The sequence below is a fragment of the Oryx dammah genome, unplaced genomic scaffold (genome assembly GCF_014754425.2).
Source record: "Oryx dammah isolate SB20612 unplaced genomic scaffold, SCBI_Odam_1.1 HiC_scaffold_27, whole genome shotgun sequence".
Lineage (NCBI taxonomy): Eukaryota > Metazoa > Chordata > Mammalia > Artiodactyla > Bovidae > Oryx > Oryx dammah.
In genome coordinates this window covers 44,621,613-44,635,690 of record NW_024070211.1, presented here as the reverse complement: position 1 = coordinate 44,635,690, position 14,078 = coordinate 44,621,613, and the positions used below count along the sequence as shown (strand labels likewise).

The 14,078-nt window shown below is 40.1% G+C and overlaps 1 protein-coding gene across 1 annotated transcript in view; it reads right to left on the bottom strand.

Moving 5' to 3' along the window:
* Window positions 1–4,430: 4,430 nt before the first annotated feature.
* ICA1L (islet cell autoantigen 1 like) overlaps window positions 4,431–14,078 on the bottom strand; it is a 36,447-nt gene continuing 26,799 nt past the window's right edge. Inside the window, exons 11-12 of the mRNA XM_040228774.1 lie at window positions 13,236–13,325; window positions 4,431–6,583 (exon numbers count right to left, since the gene is read on the bottom strand). Coding sequence (XP_040084708.1) covers window positions 6,468–6,583; window positions 13,236–13,325 — 206 coding nt within the window. The 3' untranslated portion in view covers window positions 4,431–6,467. The remainder of the gene's footprint in view (window positions 6,584–13,235; window positions 13,326–14,078) is intronic.

Genomic DNA, 14,078 nt, shown 5'->3' with positions numbered 1-14,078 from the left:
GAGGAGCCTGCCAGGCTCCAGTCCATAGGGTTTTAAAGAGTTAGACACAACTGACTGATGATGTAATATAAATAACCTTTGTATCTCTTTAGTTCAGTGTTTTCAAACTGTTTGGGTCTTGAAATGAATTATATAGGTCTAGCTAACATTTTTTTAAAATGAAGTATAACAAAAAACATAAGTACATTCAGACATGAGGGGAACAGTATTTGTATGTAAAGCTTTTGCTAGCCTTGAAAGTGAAAGTCACTCAGTCCTGTCAGACTCTTTGCGACCCCTTGAATATATAGTCCATGGAATTCTCCAGGCCAGAATACTGGAGTGGGTAGTCATTCCTTTCTCCAAAGGATCTTCCCAATCCAAGGATTGGGAAGGGATTTGACCAAGGGATCAAACTCAGGTCTCCCACATTGTGAGCAGATTCTTAACCAGCTGAGCCACCAGGGAAGCCCTTAGTAGCCACAGGGATACATATGTACTAGGTTGTAAAGTAAAATATATTTCTTATTGTGAGTTGTCATCAAAAAAGATTTGAAAAATACTGTTGTAGATACAACTTTTGTATATATGTGTTTTGGGGTTGGTCTGCTATCTTAACAGGGAGACTGCAGTCTTTAAGGATACTGTTTCTACTTCTTTTTAGTAACTATCTCCAAATTGCTGGTTTTATTTAAAAATTTCTCTTCAGTGGTTTGCATCTGCTTCACGTGGAGAGTTTAACTCCATATACTCTTTGATTTTACACAGGAGTATGGATGCATCACACTACATCACTATGTTTTGGAGAAGACTATCATGGAGCTCAGGGCTTCCCTGGTAGCTCAGTTGGTAAAGAATCCGCCTACATCACAGGAGACCTCAGTTTGATTCCTGGGTCAGGAAGATCCACTGGAGAAGGGATAGGCTACCCACTCCAGTATTCTTGGACTTCCCTTATGGCTCAGCTGATAAAGAATCCATCTGCAATGTGGGAGACCTGGGTTCGAACTCTGGGTTGGGAAGATCCCTTGGAGAAGGGAAAGGCTACCCACTCCAGTATTCTAGCCTGGAGAATTCCATGGACGTATAGGCCATGGTGTCGCAAAGAATCAGACATGACTGAGCGACTTTCACTTTCTATCATAGAGCTTTGATGGCCAAAAAACCAGGAGTATGACCATTCATCTCAGTTCCATGCCTTAAGCAGTTATTTTTGAGATCATCGGGATCATTCAGAGGAGATTCAGGAAAAGCCCAAGATTTAGGGCCACAATTTGGGAACTAGTTCTGGCTCTGCAGCTTAATGGTCATGGGATCTTGAGCAAAAAAGTCACCTCTTTGAACTTCAGTTTTCTTGTGTGATTTCAGGAAATACTGATTACAGTGCTAGTCAGTTAGATGGCCAGTGAGTATGAAAATAACAAAACTGGAAGCAAACACATGTTATCTTCTCCTTTCTCTTTTGTTAGGTAAGTTTATTCATTCCTTAGAAAAGCCACAAGTTGTTGATCAGGGAAAATGATCCCATGAAATTCATTTTACCTTGTAAAGTATAATACAGTCCCGGGTGTTTAGCTGAAATCATAATAAAGGTAGGTAACACTTTCTGATAGCTTTCCACATGCCAGGCTTAGTGCTTACAGAACCCTAGGAAGCCAGATACTGCTAGTTACTATCTTATAAATCACAAGATCAGAATTGGATTAAGTAACTTATCCATGGTTATATACCTGAGAAATGTCAAAATCTGGCTTTGAACCAAGTCTGACTCCACAACTTAGACTTAACCACAAAGCCTCACTGCTACTTCTCCTGTAACAGTGACATTAATAAAATATAAGTGTCTGGTATCACTGCAGATTATGTGCCCTTAGGTCATTGCCTCGTTTGTTCTCTGTGGTATTCATTGGTTCAGCTGCTGGCAGTTTGGTTCAGAGGGCAAAGAGAAAGCTGGTTAAACACCAGTTCCTGACCAAGCAAGTTAGTGACACAAATCCTCAAGCTCTGGTTTTTAATGTTGCTACAAGCTGCAGAAATTCAAAAGAAATATTTTCTTTAATTTGAGAAGCATATCTTTTAGGGGCTTCCCCGGTGGCTCAGTTGGTAAAGAAGCTGCCTACAACGCAGGACACCCAGGTTTGATCCCTGGGTTGGGAAGATTCGCTGGAGAAGGGAATGGCTACCCACTCCAGTATTCTTGCTGGAGAATCCCATGGACACAGAAGCCTGGCAGGCTATAGTCCATGAGGTCTCAAAGAGAAACGACTGAGTGACTTTCACTATCTTTTTTAGAGAGGCAAAAAGTGGGGCCTTCAATGACATTTTTGGTGAATTTTTTTTTAACGTGACTTTTTGAGGTAAAGACTTAGAAAAGTAATTTTTAGTCTGTTACTTTGCATGCCCATTTCAGACAGACAGTAAAATCACCCAGTTGACAGTTTAGTTCCTATGTAACATTAACAGGAGTTACCCCTAGATGGTCAGGCTGTGGAGGATTTCTTGGTCTTCTACTTTTCCAGACTTTTGAAATGAGAGAACATTATTTTGAAATGAGATAAAGAATTTTTTTTTAAAGGTAGTAACACGCCCTTCAAAATCTTACCTGTTAACACTCTCCTCACCTTTATCTCCAGTTTGTACTTAGTTTTTGGATGTTGAATGGTTTTATTTACACCACTGAGTAGAGACCCTGTCTTGAATTTAGATGCCAAGGACAGTTCTTAATGAACTGTGTGTGTGTGCGTGCTTAGTCACTCAGTTATGTCCGACTCTTTGTGATGCAGTGGACTGGAGCCCACCAGGCTCCTCTGTCCATGGGGATTCTCCAGACAAGAACACTGGAGTGGGATGCCATGCCCTCCTCCAGGGGATCCTCCCGACCTAGGTGTCAAACTCACATTTCCTGTGTCTCCTGCATTTCGGGTGGATCCTCTACCCACTGAGCCATCAGGGGACTCTAGTCTTCTTTTAAGTTGCACATAAAACATGGGAGAAGATAGACTGTGACCCATCCTAACAATCAGCATGTTTCTTCCCATCCTGCTCTGTAGGCTTTCTTTGGTATATTTAAACGAACCCTTATTGTTGTGTGTTTTAAATGCTTTACTTTCAGTACTGCTGAATTGGTTAATATGTTAAAGTTTAATGTAAAGTTAAAGTTTTCCCAGTTTAATGTCTACATCCCAAGATTCTGGGTCTGTTTCACTGCTCAAGGTAAGGAAATGCAGGGCCCTGCAAATGCTGTGGAAGACAGAAGTAACTGGATCAATTAACCCTGGGTTTCTGTTCTTCCTGTCAGCAAATCAAGTTAAGTAATATGGCTTATATTTCACTGGTTATTGCATCCAGGCTCAGAATTTTGCTGTTTGGTATTCTGTATTTTGTTACTAACAGTATTTACACAAAGAACACACATTCTGTTATTTCCCATACCTTACAAAGTCCCTCCTGCATGAAACAGAGAGAATCGGTCTCATAAGGATATTAATTGCCCTGGTTTTATTCTCATTCTGTGTTATCTATATAATTCAAACTACCTTCTTACTACTGTGGTCCTGAGGTAAAAACCAAAGTTTTTGAATAGGGAAACAATAACTAGATTTGTATTGAACACTTTAGAAAATAAACTTTTTTATGCCATCTTATAATTTTATTATTAATAAAAGAGGCTCAGAAAAATAGCACATTCAAACTTCCTTTGTTCATACACAGTTAAGACGTTTACATTTCCAGATGGTCTGAAATACAAACACTTTTTCATTGTGCAAATACTGAAACCTGTTTTGTTAAAACAGGTTGTTTCTAATCATATCAGAGTTATGTTTTACAATTAATGAAAAATTTCAAAAAATACAAAGTCACACCAATTTGATCTTAATCTGCCCTAAAGTTGGTTGAAGAAAGATTAGGCAAATTTTAGTTCTTCTAGGGGCTTTTCTAAGTTTAAATGTATTTTTGTCTGGTATTAAAAAGTATAAGATAGCTATCCCCCCCACTTAATATATAAAAGCATTCATTTATTTTGATAAGAGTTGTTCTCAGCTCACTCTTGGTTAAGGTTAATTCATTTATTTATTGAATGGTGGTTCTAGATTTAACCAAATAGCAACTGATCACCTTTCTGTTCTGTGTTTATCCTGTCCTTCCTTTCCCTCCCTACTGAATATGTGCTTGGTTTGCTATTACACCTGTTTTAGGTGTAATATAGCCAAATTTCTGTTTCTGGCTCTTAAATTAATGACTGAGCTTCAAATAACTAACCTTGAGAAAAAATAAAGTTTTAAATGTGCACTTCAAAAATGGGAATCATTAGACTTGCTGAAGTTATAACTGGACTTTCTAAGGCAGTGTTGCTTTTGGGTTAAATGAAATGGATACTCTGTTGAAAGCAAAAATGTTAGAGAAACTAAGAACTGAATAATAAAAATTCTGATATGTTTCTATTTTTTTACAACCTTTGCTCTTGGAAAACTAGGGGGCAGTATCCCCCCTACATCCACTCTCAGGGATTTAGGTCTAGTGACAATAGTGGTTTTCCTCTGCACTGAGTGTCTTTGTTCACGCCATAACAAGGACTGTTCTGCATGGATGTGAGGGAGCTATACAAGTAGTTTTCAACTAATGCATTAGTGAAAATTAATAAGAGAAAAATGGCAAAACTCAAGACAATTAACATTTTCTGAGGTACTCCCAAAGTTGAGAGCTCAGAGTGACCTTTGATATAGACTTTAGATTGTAATTCATAATCATGACCCCTGGTGATGGAATTTTGGTGGAACAATGTACTACACTGTGGTGAATTTCACTGAATAAAAAGGGAGAGTTACAAAATGCTTCTTAAGGGTTAAACCAAATAAAGAAATAGGAATAAGCACATGAAAATATTTTAAGGAAAGTTTTACAGAATCTTTTAAGTCCATATTTCTGACCCTCAGTTAAGGTCTCTCTAGCTTCCCACTACTTGACCACAGTTGTGGTTTTCCAAAGAGCCTGTGGGCAGTTCAGATCGTAGTTAGGCCAGACTGCTATGGATGGGAAGTGGACTGCGATTTACCTGCCCTAGTCCATTCCTAAGAAAATGTTTTTTCTATATACAGTGACTCAGAGATTACAAGCAATTCTCCTGTAAGTAATAGTTAAGCTTGCTTGGAACTAGGAGTATAGTGAAATCTGCTGTGAACACGTTTGTGAAAATGGTTGCTTATACAGATACAATGGACTGGACCACGATGAAACAGGACACTGGGTGAACTGCCTCGGAACTAAGGCTGGGCAGGAAGAAAAAACAGGACATAGAGTGACTGCGTCTACAATGGCTGTGCTTATACCAGCATATACTTCAACTTCCATTAAAGGACCTGCCTTCTGATACTTAAGACTCTAAACCTTCCAAGGGTAAGTTTGTCCTTGGTAATCAAACAGAAACTCAGCTGATGTCACCCACAGAAAAGTGAAAAAATGAAAGACTGCTTTACTGATGGTATAGAGCTTTCTGTAACTTTGCCAGAAAGTATTCTGGGTTAAATCATGTTAAGAAATACTGGGTAAGTATTGCACATCTGTTCGAGGGTGAGTTAATTAGATTTTTCCCTCATTCAAGTAGACATTTCCGGGTAATTGCAGGAATACAACTGCCAGTTGCCCAGGGAGTATCCTCCCCTTGGCTCCTTTCAGGCAGCATGTGAATACAGTGCATTGTGATAGCAATGTGTGAAGACTTAGGCCTGAAGACAAAATGAAGTACAATGTCTGAAATACTGTTGGACAGTCCCGTGGTTTATAAGATGGGAAGAGAATTTTCTGTTTCTACAGAGGGTGGACTTAGCAAATAACTCGTCCTGCTACTTTGCCCAAAAAATTCAATAATGAAATTGGAGGGTGTCCATGATTTTGTATGAAGGAAAAGAACTGAGATACTACATTTTAGCCTCCAAGTGGAAAGAACAAGTACCAGGTTTCTCTGTGATTTCATCAAAGAAAAGTGAGTTCTCAAATCTTATTCTACCTTTCTAAAGACAAAACTAGTCTTGTTTCTAGTGCTATGTTCCACAACAGAAAATTCCCCCTGCCAGTGTTTTATTTAAAAACCAACCCCAAATCACAACCCAGTTTACATGCCATCCTTTATCTATATATAGAAATCTCACAGCCAGCAAGGCAACTCATACATAAAAGGCTTTCCAAATAAATAAACCCAATCCCTACTGACAATTATCCCTACCTGTTATTCTAAGTTTTGGTATCAATTTCAGACTCAATAGTTTCTAAAGTTTTCCATATATTACCAACTGCTGCAAATCCAAGATATTAAATAGACAATGTATAAAAATGTGGCTGGTCCTTACCATCTGTCTAAAGTTGGCTGTCAAGGGTTAAATTTGCAAACACAATGTCTTCGTATGTGAGTGACAACATAAACTCCTTTCCACTAAGGCAGTAAGTTGCAAAACTGGTGTCTCAAGGCCATTGAAGTGGCATCGTAACTTCAGTCAAGCATTAAGAAGTTCATCATCTGAGTGTCCGATAGCATCTGGGTTTGAAAGTGGATCCAAGTCTGCAAATAGATTGAACCAGGCTGACATGTCTTGGTTACCACTGTTGGGAGCTAGTAAAAAAGAAAAAAGAAGAAAAAAAACACATTGAAGAGTCCCAGATTTTTTAAAAATCACATCATTGTACTACATTTATGATTTTAAAGTAGATGCTGCTTCTTTTGAATCAATTTAAGACAATTGACAAGAATAAACATCGATTATGTCTCCTTGAGGATGATTTTGAAAAGCTAATTGCATGTTGCTCTGAGAAGGACTTGATTGAAAGTGAAAAGGCAGGAAGTAATAGAAGACTCAGATAAGGCTCAAGGTTAAAAGTAACCTTTGTTCCTACACTTGAAAACTTAGCGCTTGGAATACATATTTATTATCAAAGTAATCTTAAAATACTAGATGTAGGGGGGAAAACAATCCCCTAATCCTGTCACTCAACAGTTGTCATTTTCATTTACAGTTGTTTTGTCTTTTCCATATGTACTTTACAAATTTTTGATTATTATGGAGTGAATTATGTCTCAGATACAACTTCCTGTTAACCAACTTTCCTTGTGGAGAATGGAAAATTGCATATATGGATAATCTACAAGTAATGGGCAGATAGTCAAGAATAATACATTTATGCTGAAGGCTGGGACTAGTGAAAGACTGTTCAGTGGCATAGACAGTGGGTCATCTCAGAAAGCCAGGGGGTCCAGAAAGCAGGGCTGAGACCCAGGGGACAATCTGAAGATTACATATGAGACCAGAGACGCAGTGGACAGAGGACGGAAGGCAATTCAACTCACGAGGCTAAAGCAACCCTCTCTTAAAATCATGGCTATCACTTCACACAGATGAGGGGGCTGGAGCCTGGGCTGTGGGGATCCCAAGCCCCAGGGATCCGGACAGAGCAAAAGGCAGCCTTGTGTGTCCAGTTCTGTTTCTGGGAACCCCAAGGTAGTGTCAGTGATGCCCACACAAAATTCTGGCTCTGAGTCCTGGGTGTACTACCTACTAATAAGTAATAATGAGCAAGTCATTTAACCTTGGGTCCCCTTGCTTCATTGGTAAAGATCATATAATTTATTATTAAACCAGGATACTTGAGAGGAAGTGGGGCGGGGTGGGGGGAGGCTATTAATAATTAAACTTGAAGAACAGTGCAAGCAGGACATGTGATCGTTTCATTAACACCTAAACTCCCTCAAACAGCTGTTGAGAGGTTCTGATGAGCATACGAAAATCGTACAGCATTCTACAAATGTGGCATGGTTTTATATTTATCTGTCACAATGGGAAATGAAGGTCTTAATTACGTTATTTTCATGGGAGCTTTCCTTGGGCACTTTTCTTGCCTACAGAGATTCTTAAGAGGACAACTACTAGAGGGTGAATGAGTGAGTCAGGCAGCACTAGTGGTAAAGAATCCACCTGCCAGTGCAGGAGGCATAAGAGACGTGGGTTCGATTCCCTGGGTTGGGAAGATCCCCTGGAGGAGGGCATGGCAACCCACTCCAGTATTCTTGCCTGGAGAATCCCTTGGACAGAGGAGCCTGCTGGGCTGCAGGTGGCACAGAGTCAGACATGACCGCAGCGACTTAGCATGCACACATGTATAGAGGAAAAGAGCCTAAATAACGAATTTTCATACAGTAAAAGCAACCATAAAAATACCAACATCAAGAAACAGAGCATGACCACTCCTTAGAAGCTGGCACCCTTCCAGGCACTACTCACACCACCCTTACCCAACCTCTCACCCAGCATCACAGATAAAATAAATACCATTTGTGGCTGTTAGCAACAGTGCTGTCAAAACATCCTTTTGCATCCATTTCGGTCAACAGGTGAATGCACTTCTGTTGGAAATATACTTAGGAGTGGAAAGGCACATGCATCTTGTGGTGCGTGTATTTCAGTTTTAGCAGAAACCGCCAGTTGTCCAAATGGTAATAATAATTTACACTCCCACAAGCAGTGTCCAAGCTCTTCCATATCCTTGTTAGTATGAGCAGTTTTCAGTTTTTATTTAAGCTGTTCTGATAGGTGGGTGATGGTATTATTGCATTTTTGGTTTTAATTTGCATTTCCTTAAGGTGGATCAGCTAGTAAAGAACTCACCTGCAATGTGGGAGACCTGGGTTCAATCCCTGGGTTGAGAAGATCCCTGGAGAAGGGAATGGCTACCCACTCCAGTATTCTGGCCCAGAGAATTCCATGGACTATATATGGTCCATGGGGTTGCAAAGAGTCAGACATGACTGAGCGACTCACTTCACTTCACTTATGACTAATGAAGCAGGGGGTACTTAATGAGTGAATTTTAAAATTGTTAAGAATTTTATTAAAATTCTAGGGCTTAAATTTATTGTAGCTTTTTGCTGAAAGCTTTTCCCCTCTATTTTCCCCCCACTAAGCCTCAGGGATTACAGGCAAATAGCAGTGCTCCCAGTATCTCAGCTTTTCTGTGTTCAGTGGTAAAATTTACACACTTTTTAAATGATTAAACACAATTAAGTTTTAGTGAGTTTAAAAAGAGAAGACTAAATAGTCTGAATCCCTAAGGGTGTCTGTATTGAGAATTGGCTGCTGTGAATCCGTGATTTGCTTGGAATTGACAGATTCCCCAACTGATTTATCCCAAAGTATTAGGAAGAATAAAATAGGATTCCATGAGTCCACAATGATACATATCAACAAGTAAGTAAAAGTGAGGACAAGACAAAGCTTTTCTGTACAGTAGAACGCCAACTAGTAAACGCAGAAGGAATGATGAAACCGAGAACCATCATCTGGCAACAACCACAGTAACAGAGGTTTCATGCAGCAATTATCAAGGAATGCTGAGTTAGTGGGTGACACTTGGATCATCGGGAACAACCCATTCTCACAGTTTCAAAATATTTTTCCACATGATTATTCATCACAAAGGAAAAAACAATAGTAATTGAATAAACCTGGCAGACGCCACCTTAACCATGTGATTGAAGTTAATAACATCGTAAGCAATGGGGCAAAAGAGGCACTGTATGCCTCCTGGTATGGTTTACTAAGAACACACAACATCGTTTCTGTGCTGCTAGTCCTGACAAAATGCATAACCCGAATCTATGAGACAGCGTCAGATAGACTCAATTTGAGGAATATTCTACAAAATAAACCACACATACACAAAGCCACAACAATGGAGGCAAAGATTGAGGAGCAGTCCCAGATTAAGAGGCTAAGGAGACCTGACGATAAACACAGTGTGATCCTGGACTGGATCCTGGATTGGTCTAGGAAAAGAATCGTTTTCTCTTGTTATAAAATACATTATATAATTTAGAACACTACTCTTTTTATAACAACTGAAAGAATGTGAATAAGATCTACAGATTGGATAACAGTAGTAAGGTAATGTTTAATTTCCAATTTTGATCACTAAACTGTGATTATGTAAAAAGATGTCCTTTTTAGGAAACAGATGCTAACGTTTTTAGGGGTGAAGGGCATTATGTCTGCTTCTTAAGTCTCAGAATAATTTCAGTTCACAAGGAATTACATATACTGCACACACAGAATAAGGCAAACATGGTAACATTTTTTGAAATCTAGGTGGGAAAATATGAGAATATTTGGTACTATTTTTGCAAGCTTTTTTTGTAGGTCTAAATGGTTTGAAAATTTTAAAATAGTGATGCTACAGAGATTTAGATGTCAGCCTGAAGGTGCTCCCACTGGTCAACATGGGGACAATTTGAGAACCAAAATGATTAAGTACAGTAGTGATTATAAACCACAGAAAAAGTATGAATCCATTCTGACAGTGAATACATATGTAAATAGGGAATAAGAGATCGTTTTCTGCTTACAGCAGAAGGGATAGGCCATTCACTCTAGTGTTCTTGGGTTTCCCTGGTGGCTCAGACGGTAAAGAATCTGCCTGCAATTCGGGAGACCTGGGTTCAATCCCTGGGTTGGGAAGGTTCCCCTGGAGGACATGGCAACCCACTCTAGTATTCTTGCCTAGAGAATCCCCGTGGACAGAGGAGCCTGGAAGGCTACAGTCCATGGGGTCACAAAGAGCCAGACACAACTGAGTGACTAAGTACACACAGCACTGGGCAGGTGAGTCAGCTCAGTCGCTCAGTCGTGTCCGACTCTTTGCGACCCCATGAACCGCAGCACGCCAGGCCTCCCTGTCTATCACCAACTCCCGGAGTTCATTCAAGCTCATGTCCATTGAGTCGGTGATGCCATCCAGCCATCTCATCCTCTGTCATCCCCTTCTCCTCCTGCCCTCAATCTTTCCCAGCATCAGGGTCTTTTCAAATAAGTCAGCTCTTCGCAACAGGTGGGCAAAGTACTAGAGTTTCAGCTTCAACATCAGTCCTTTCAATGAACACCCAGGACTGATCTCCCTTAGAATGGACTGGTTGGATCTCCTTACAGTCCAAGGGACTCTCAAGAGTCTTCTCCAACACCACGGTTCAAAAGCATCAATTCTTTGGTGCTCAGCTTTCTTCACAGTCCAACTCTCACATCCATACATGACCCCTGGAAAAACCATAGCCTTGACTAGATGGACCTTTGTTGGCAAATTAATGTCTCTGCTTTTTAATATGCTCTCTAGGTTGGTCATAACTTTCCTTCCAAGGAGTTAAGTGTCTTTTAATTTCATGGCTGCAGTCACCATCTGCAGTGATTTTGGAGCCCAGAAAAATAGTCAGCCACTGTTTCCCCATCTATTTGCCATGAAGTGATGGGACCGGATGCCATGATCTTAGGTGGAAGAAGGCAGTTGTATGGCATGTGAATTATATGTCAATGCTGCTGCTAAGTCGCTTCAGTCGTGTCCGACTCTGTGACCCCGATGGCAGCCCACCAGGCTCTCCCGTCCCTGGGATTCTCCAAGTAAGAACACTGGAGTGGGTTGCCATTTCCGTCTCCAATATATGTCAATAAAGCTGTTTAAAAAAATGTGATTAACGGATGAGTGGATAAACAAAATGTGGTATATCCATACAATGAAATATTATTCAACTTTAAAAAGGAAGGAAATCCTGTCACATACTACAACATGGATGAACTTTGAAATTTAGCTAAGTGAAATTAGCCAGGTACAAGAAGACAAGTACTGGCAGGACTCTGTTTATATGAGGTGTGTAAGGTAGTCAGATTCATAGAAACAGAACGTAAAATGGTGGTTACCAGGGGCTGGGAAGAGAGAATAGGAAGTTACTGTTTAATGGGTACAAAGTTTCACATTTTTCACAGCAATGTGCATATACTTTACTGAACCATAACTTAAAAATGGCTAGGATGCTAGATTTTGTTCTGTGTTTTTACTACAATTTAAAAAAAAGTGTGGAGAGAGTTCTAGGGTTGGAAAATCATCACTTTTCACCTGTAACAGGACAGGCTGAATCAGACAAAAAGCAAAAATGGATGCTAAGCCTAAGTGGAAATTCTGACAGACAGAAAAGAGCAGGACGTGTACAAGGTTTCACAGTGTCTTCCCACAGACTGCTCAGTAATTGTCAGGGAGAACAGAACAAAACAGTGATCATATAGGAGAAAACCTGGGCAACACCCTGGGTGAGTGGCCAATGTAACACCCCTAAGGCAGAGAGGGGCAGCTCTGAGCTGTGAAACACCGAGAAAGGAACAGCACCTATGTGTACTCTAGTCAGGACAATCTGACTAGATATTCAGGAAAACTAACAACCTAAATTTAATTACAAGGAGCCTTCTATTAAAAACAACAGTGGAGCAGAGGGATGATATTCTTTTAAGATGCCCATGTCCAAAACAGTCAAAAGTTGTGGAAACATTTCAGATTAAGAGTCTAATGAAATATGGCAACTGAATACAGCACACGACCACAGACTCCCCCCACCCCCGGCCTGCCAGGCAGACTCAGGACAGTGCTATAAAGGACATTACTGGGTCAACTCAAACACAAGATACAAACACTTAGTAGATTATAGAAAAGTGTGTTAACATTTCCTGACATTACAACCATGCTGTGGTAGTGCAAGAGAATATACCTGTTCTCAGGAAACACAAGCTGCAGTGTTTAGGAGGAAAGGGTCATGGTGCATGTAGCTTACCCACAAGCAGTTCAGATAAAAAAACACATGCATTACACACACGCCTGTATAAAGCAAATGGGATAAAATGCTAACAACAGGGAAATCTGCATGAAGGTGTTCTCTGTGCCATTTTCACTTATGAAATACTTCTGTGTGTCTGAAATTCTGTCCAATTAAAAAGCTAAGTCAACGTCAGTGGCTAGGATTAGTATGTATAAGATCCTGTAAGACAGGGAATGGGTCTATTTTATATGTATATCCTACATGGTAATTACAACATGAACCAACTCTGCAGACAAAATACAGTAAGTACTCAATATACGTTAGCAATTACTATGTACCAGGTCCTATGCTACAAGCCTGAGTGCATTCTCTGTCAACAGGCATCTTGTGCACAAAGAACATGTTCTAAACTTTAACACAAAACACAGAGGACTGAAGTAGAGGATACAGTTTACCATGGCAAGCCCACAAAGTTTAGTCACTACTTTCCACAGTGAGGGACAGCCAAAGACAGCTTTCATTTTAATTCATTATTAACAAAATAATTTTCTGGACAATATGAGGCAAAGGCTAGAAAATGATTCTTTTCTAAATTTACTTGAATTTGACTTATTATGATGGCAGATAATGTAAGTAAGTAACTTACATTTTGTTAATTTCTTTGGACTCTGTGAAGGCACTGGCTGGTTATCAATGTGTGAAAGAGGAAATTCTAATCCACCATGGGAGGCCCAGCCTGGGGAGAGAAATAATGAATAACACATTGTTAATCAAATGGTAAGTAGCAACGGAAAAACAGGGGAAAAATATCTAATAAAAGTCCTCCACTCTTTGTACCAGGGTAATATTCCATAATATAATTAGGGTTTGGGAGACCTGTTAGGTGGAGTCACAGTAACCCAGGAAGCCAAATGAGGTTCTAAATGGAAGATCAGTGGGATATTTGAGACACATTTTAGAAATGTAATTGATAGGACTTAGGAACCATTATGATTCCTAAGGCGTTGAGCTGGACACAGGATGGTGGAACAGCAGGTGAGTGGAGAGACTCCCTGACATGTAAACAAAGCAGGTGGCCCTTTCCTGCTCCCAGCTTTCCACACAGCCCTGCACTCCCATCACCTTGCCCAGAAGGCTGTCATGGAACCAGCTCCGGAGTTGTTCCCTTTTCTTGTGTCATCTCTGAGCTCACGGGAAGAGAACGCATCAAGTTTTGCTAGGTGGAAGAAACAGTGTCACCTGCCCTAGGCAGGGATAACTTAGCAGATCAAGAATTTTAAACAAAACACAGTTTTCTACATAGAGAAGATACCTGGGAAAGTCAATGAAGAAAATATGGGGCTTAGGGGAGGTGGCAGGAAAACAGCCTTTGTTTCACTCTCCTTGACAGATTCCAGTGATATCTGTTGTTTTTCTTGTTGACTGGTATGACTGAAGATTTTATCTAGCAGTAATGACGGAGAAGGTAGTGGCACCCCACTCCAGTACT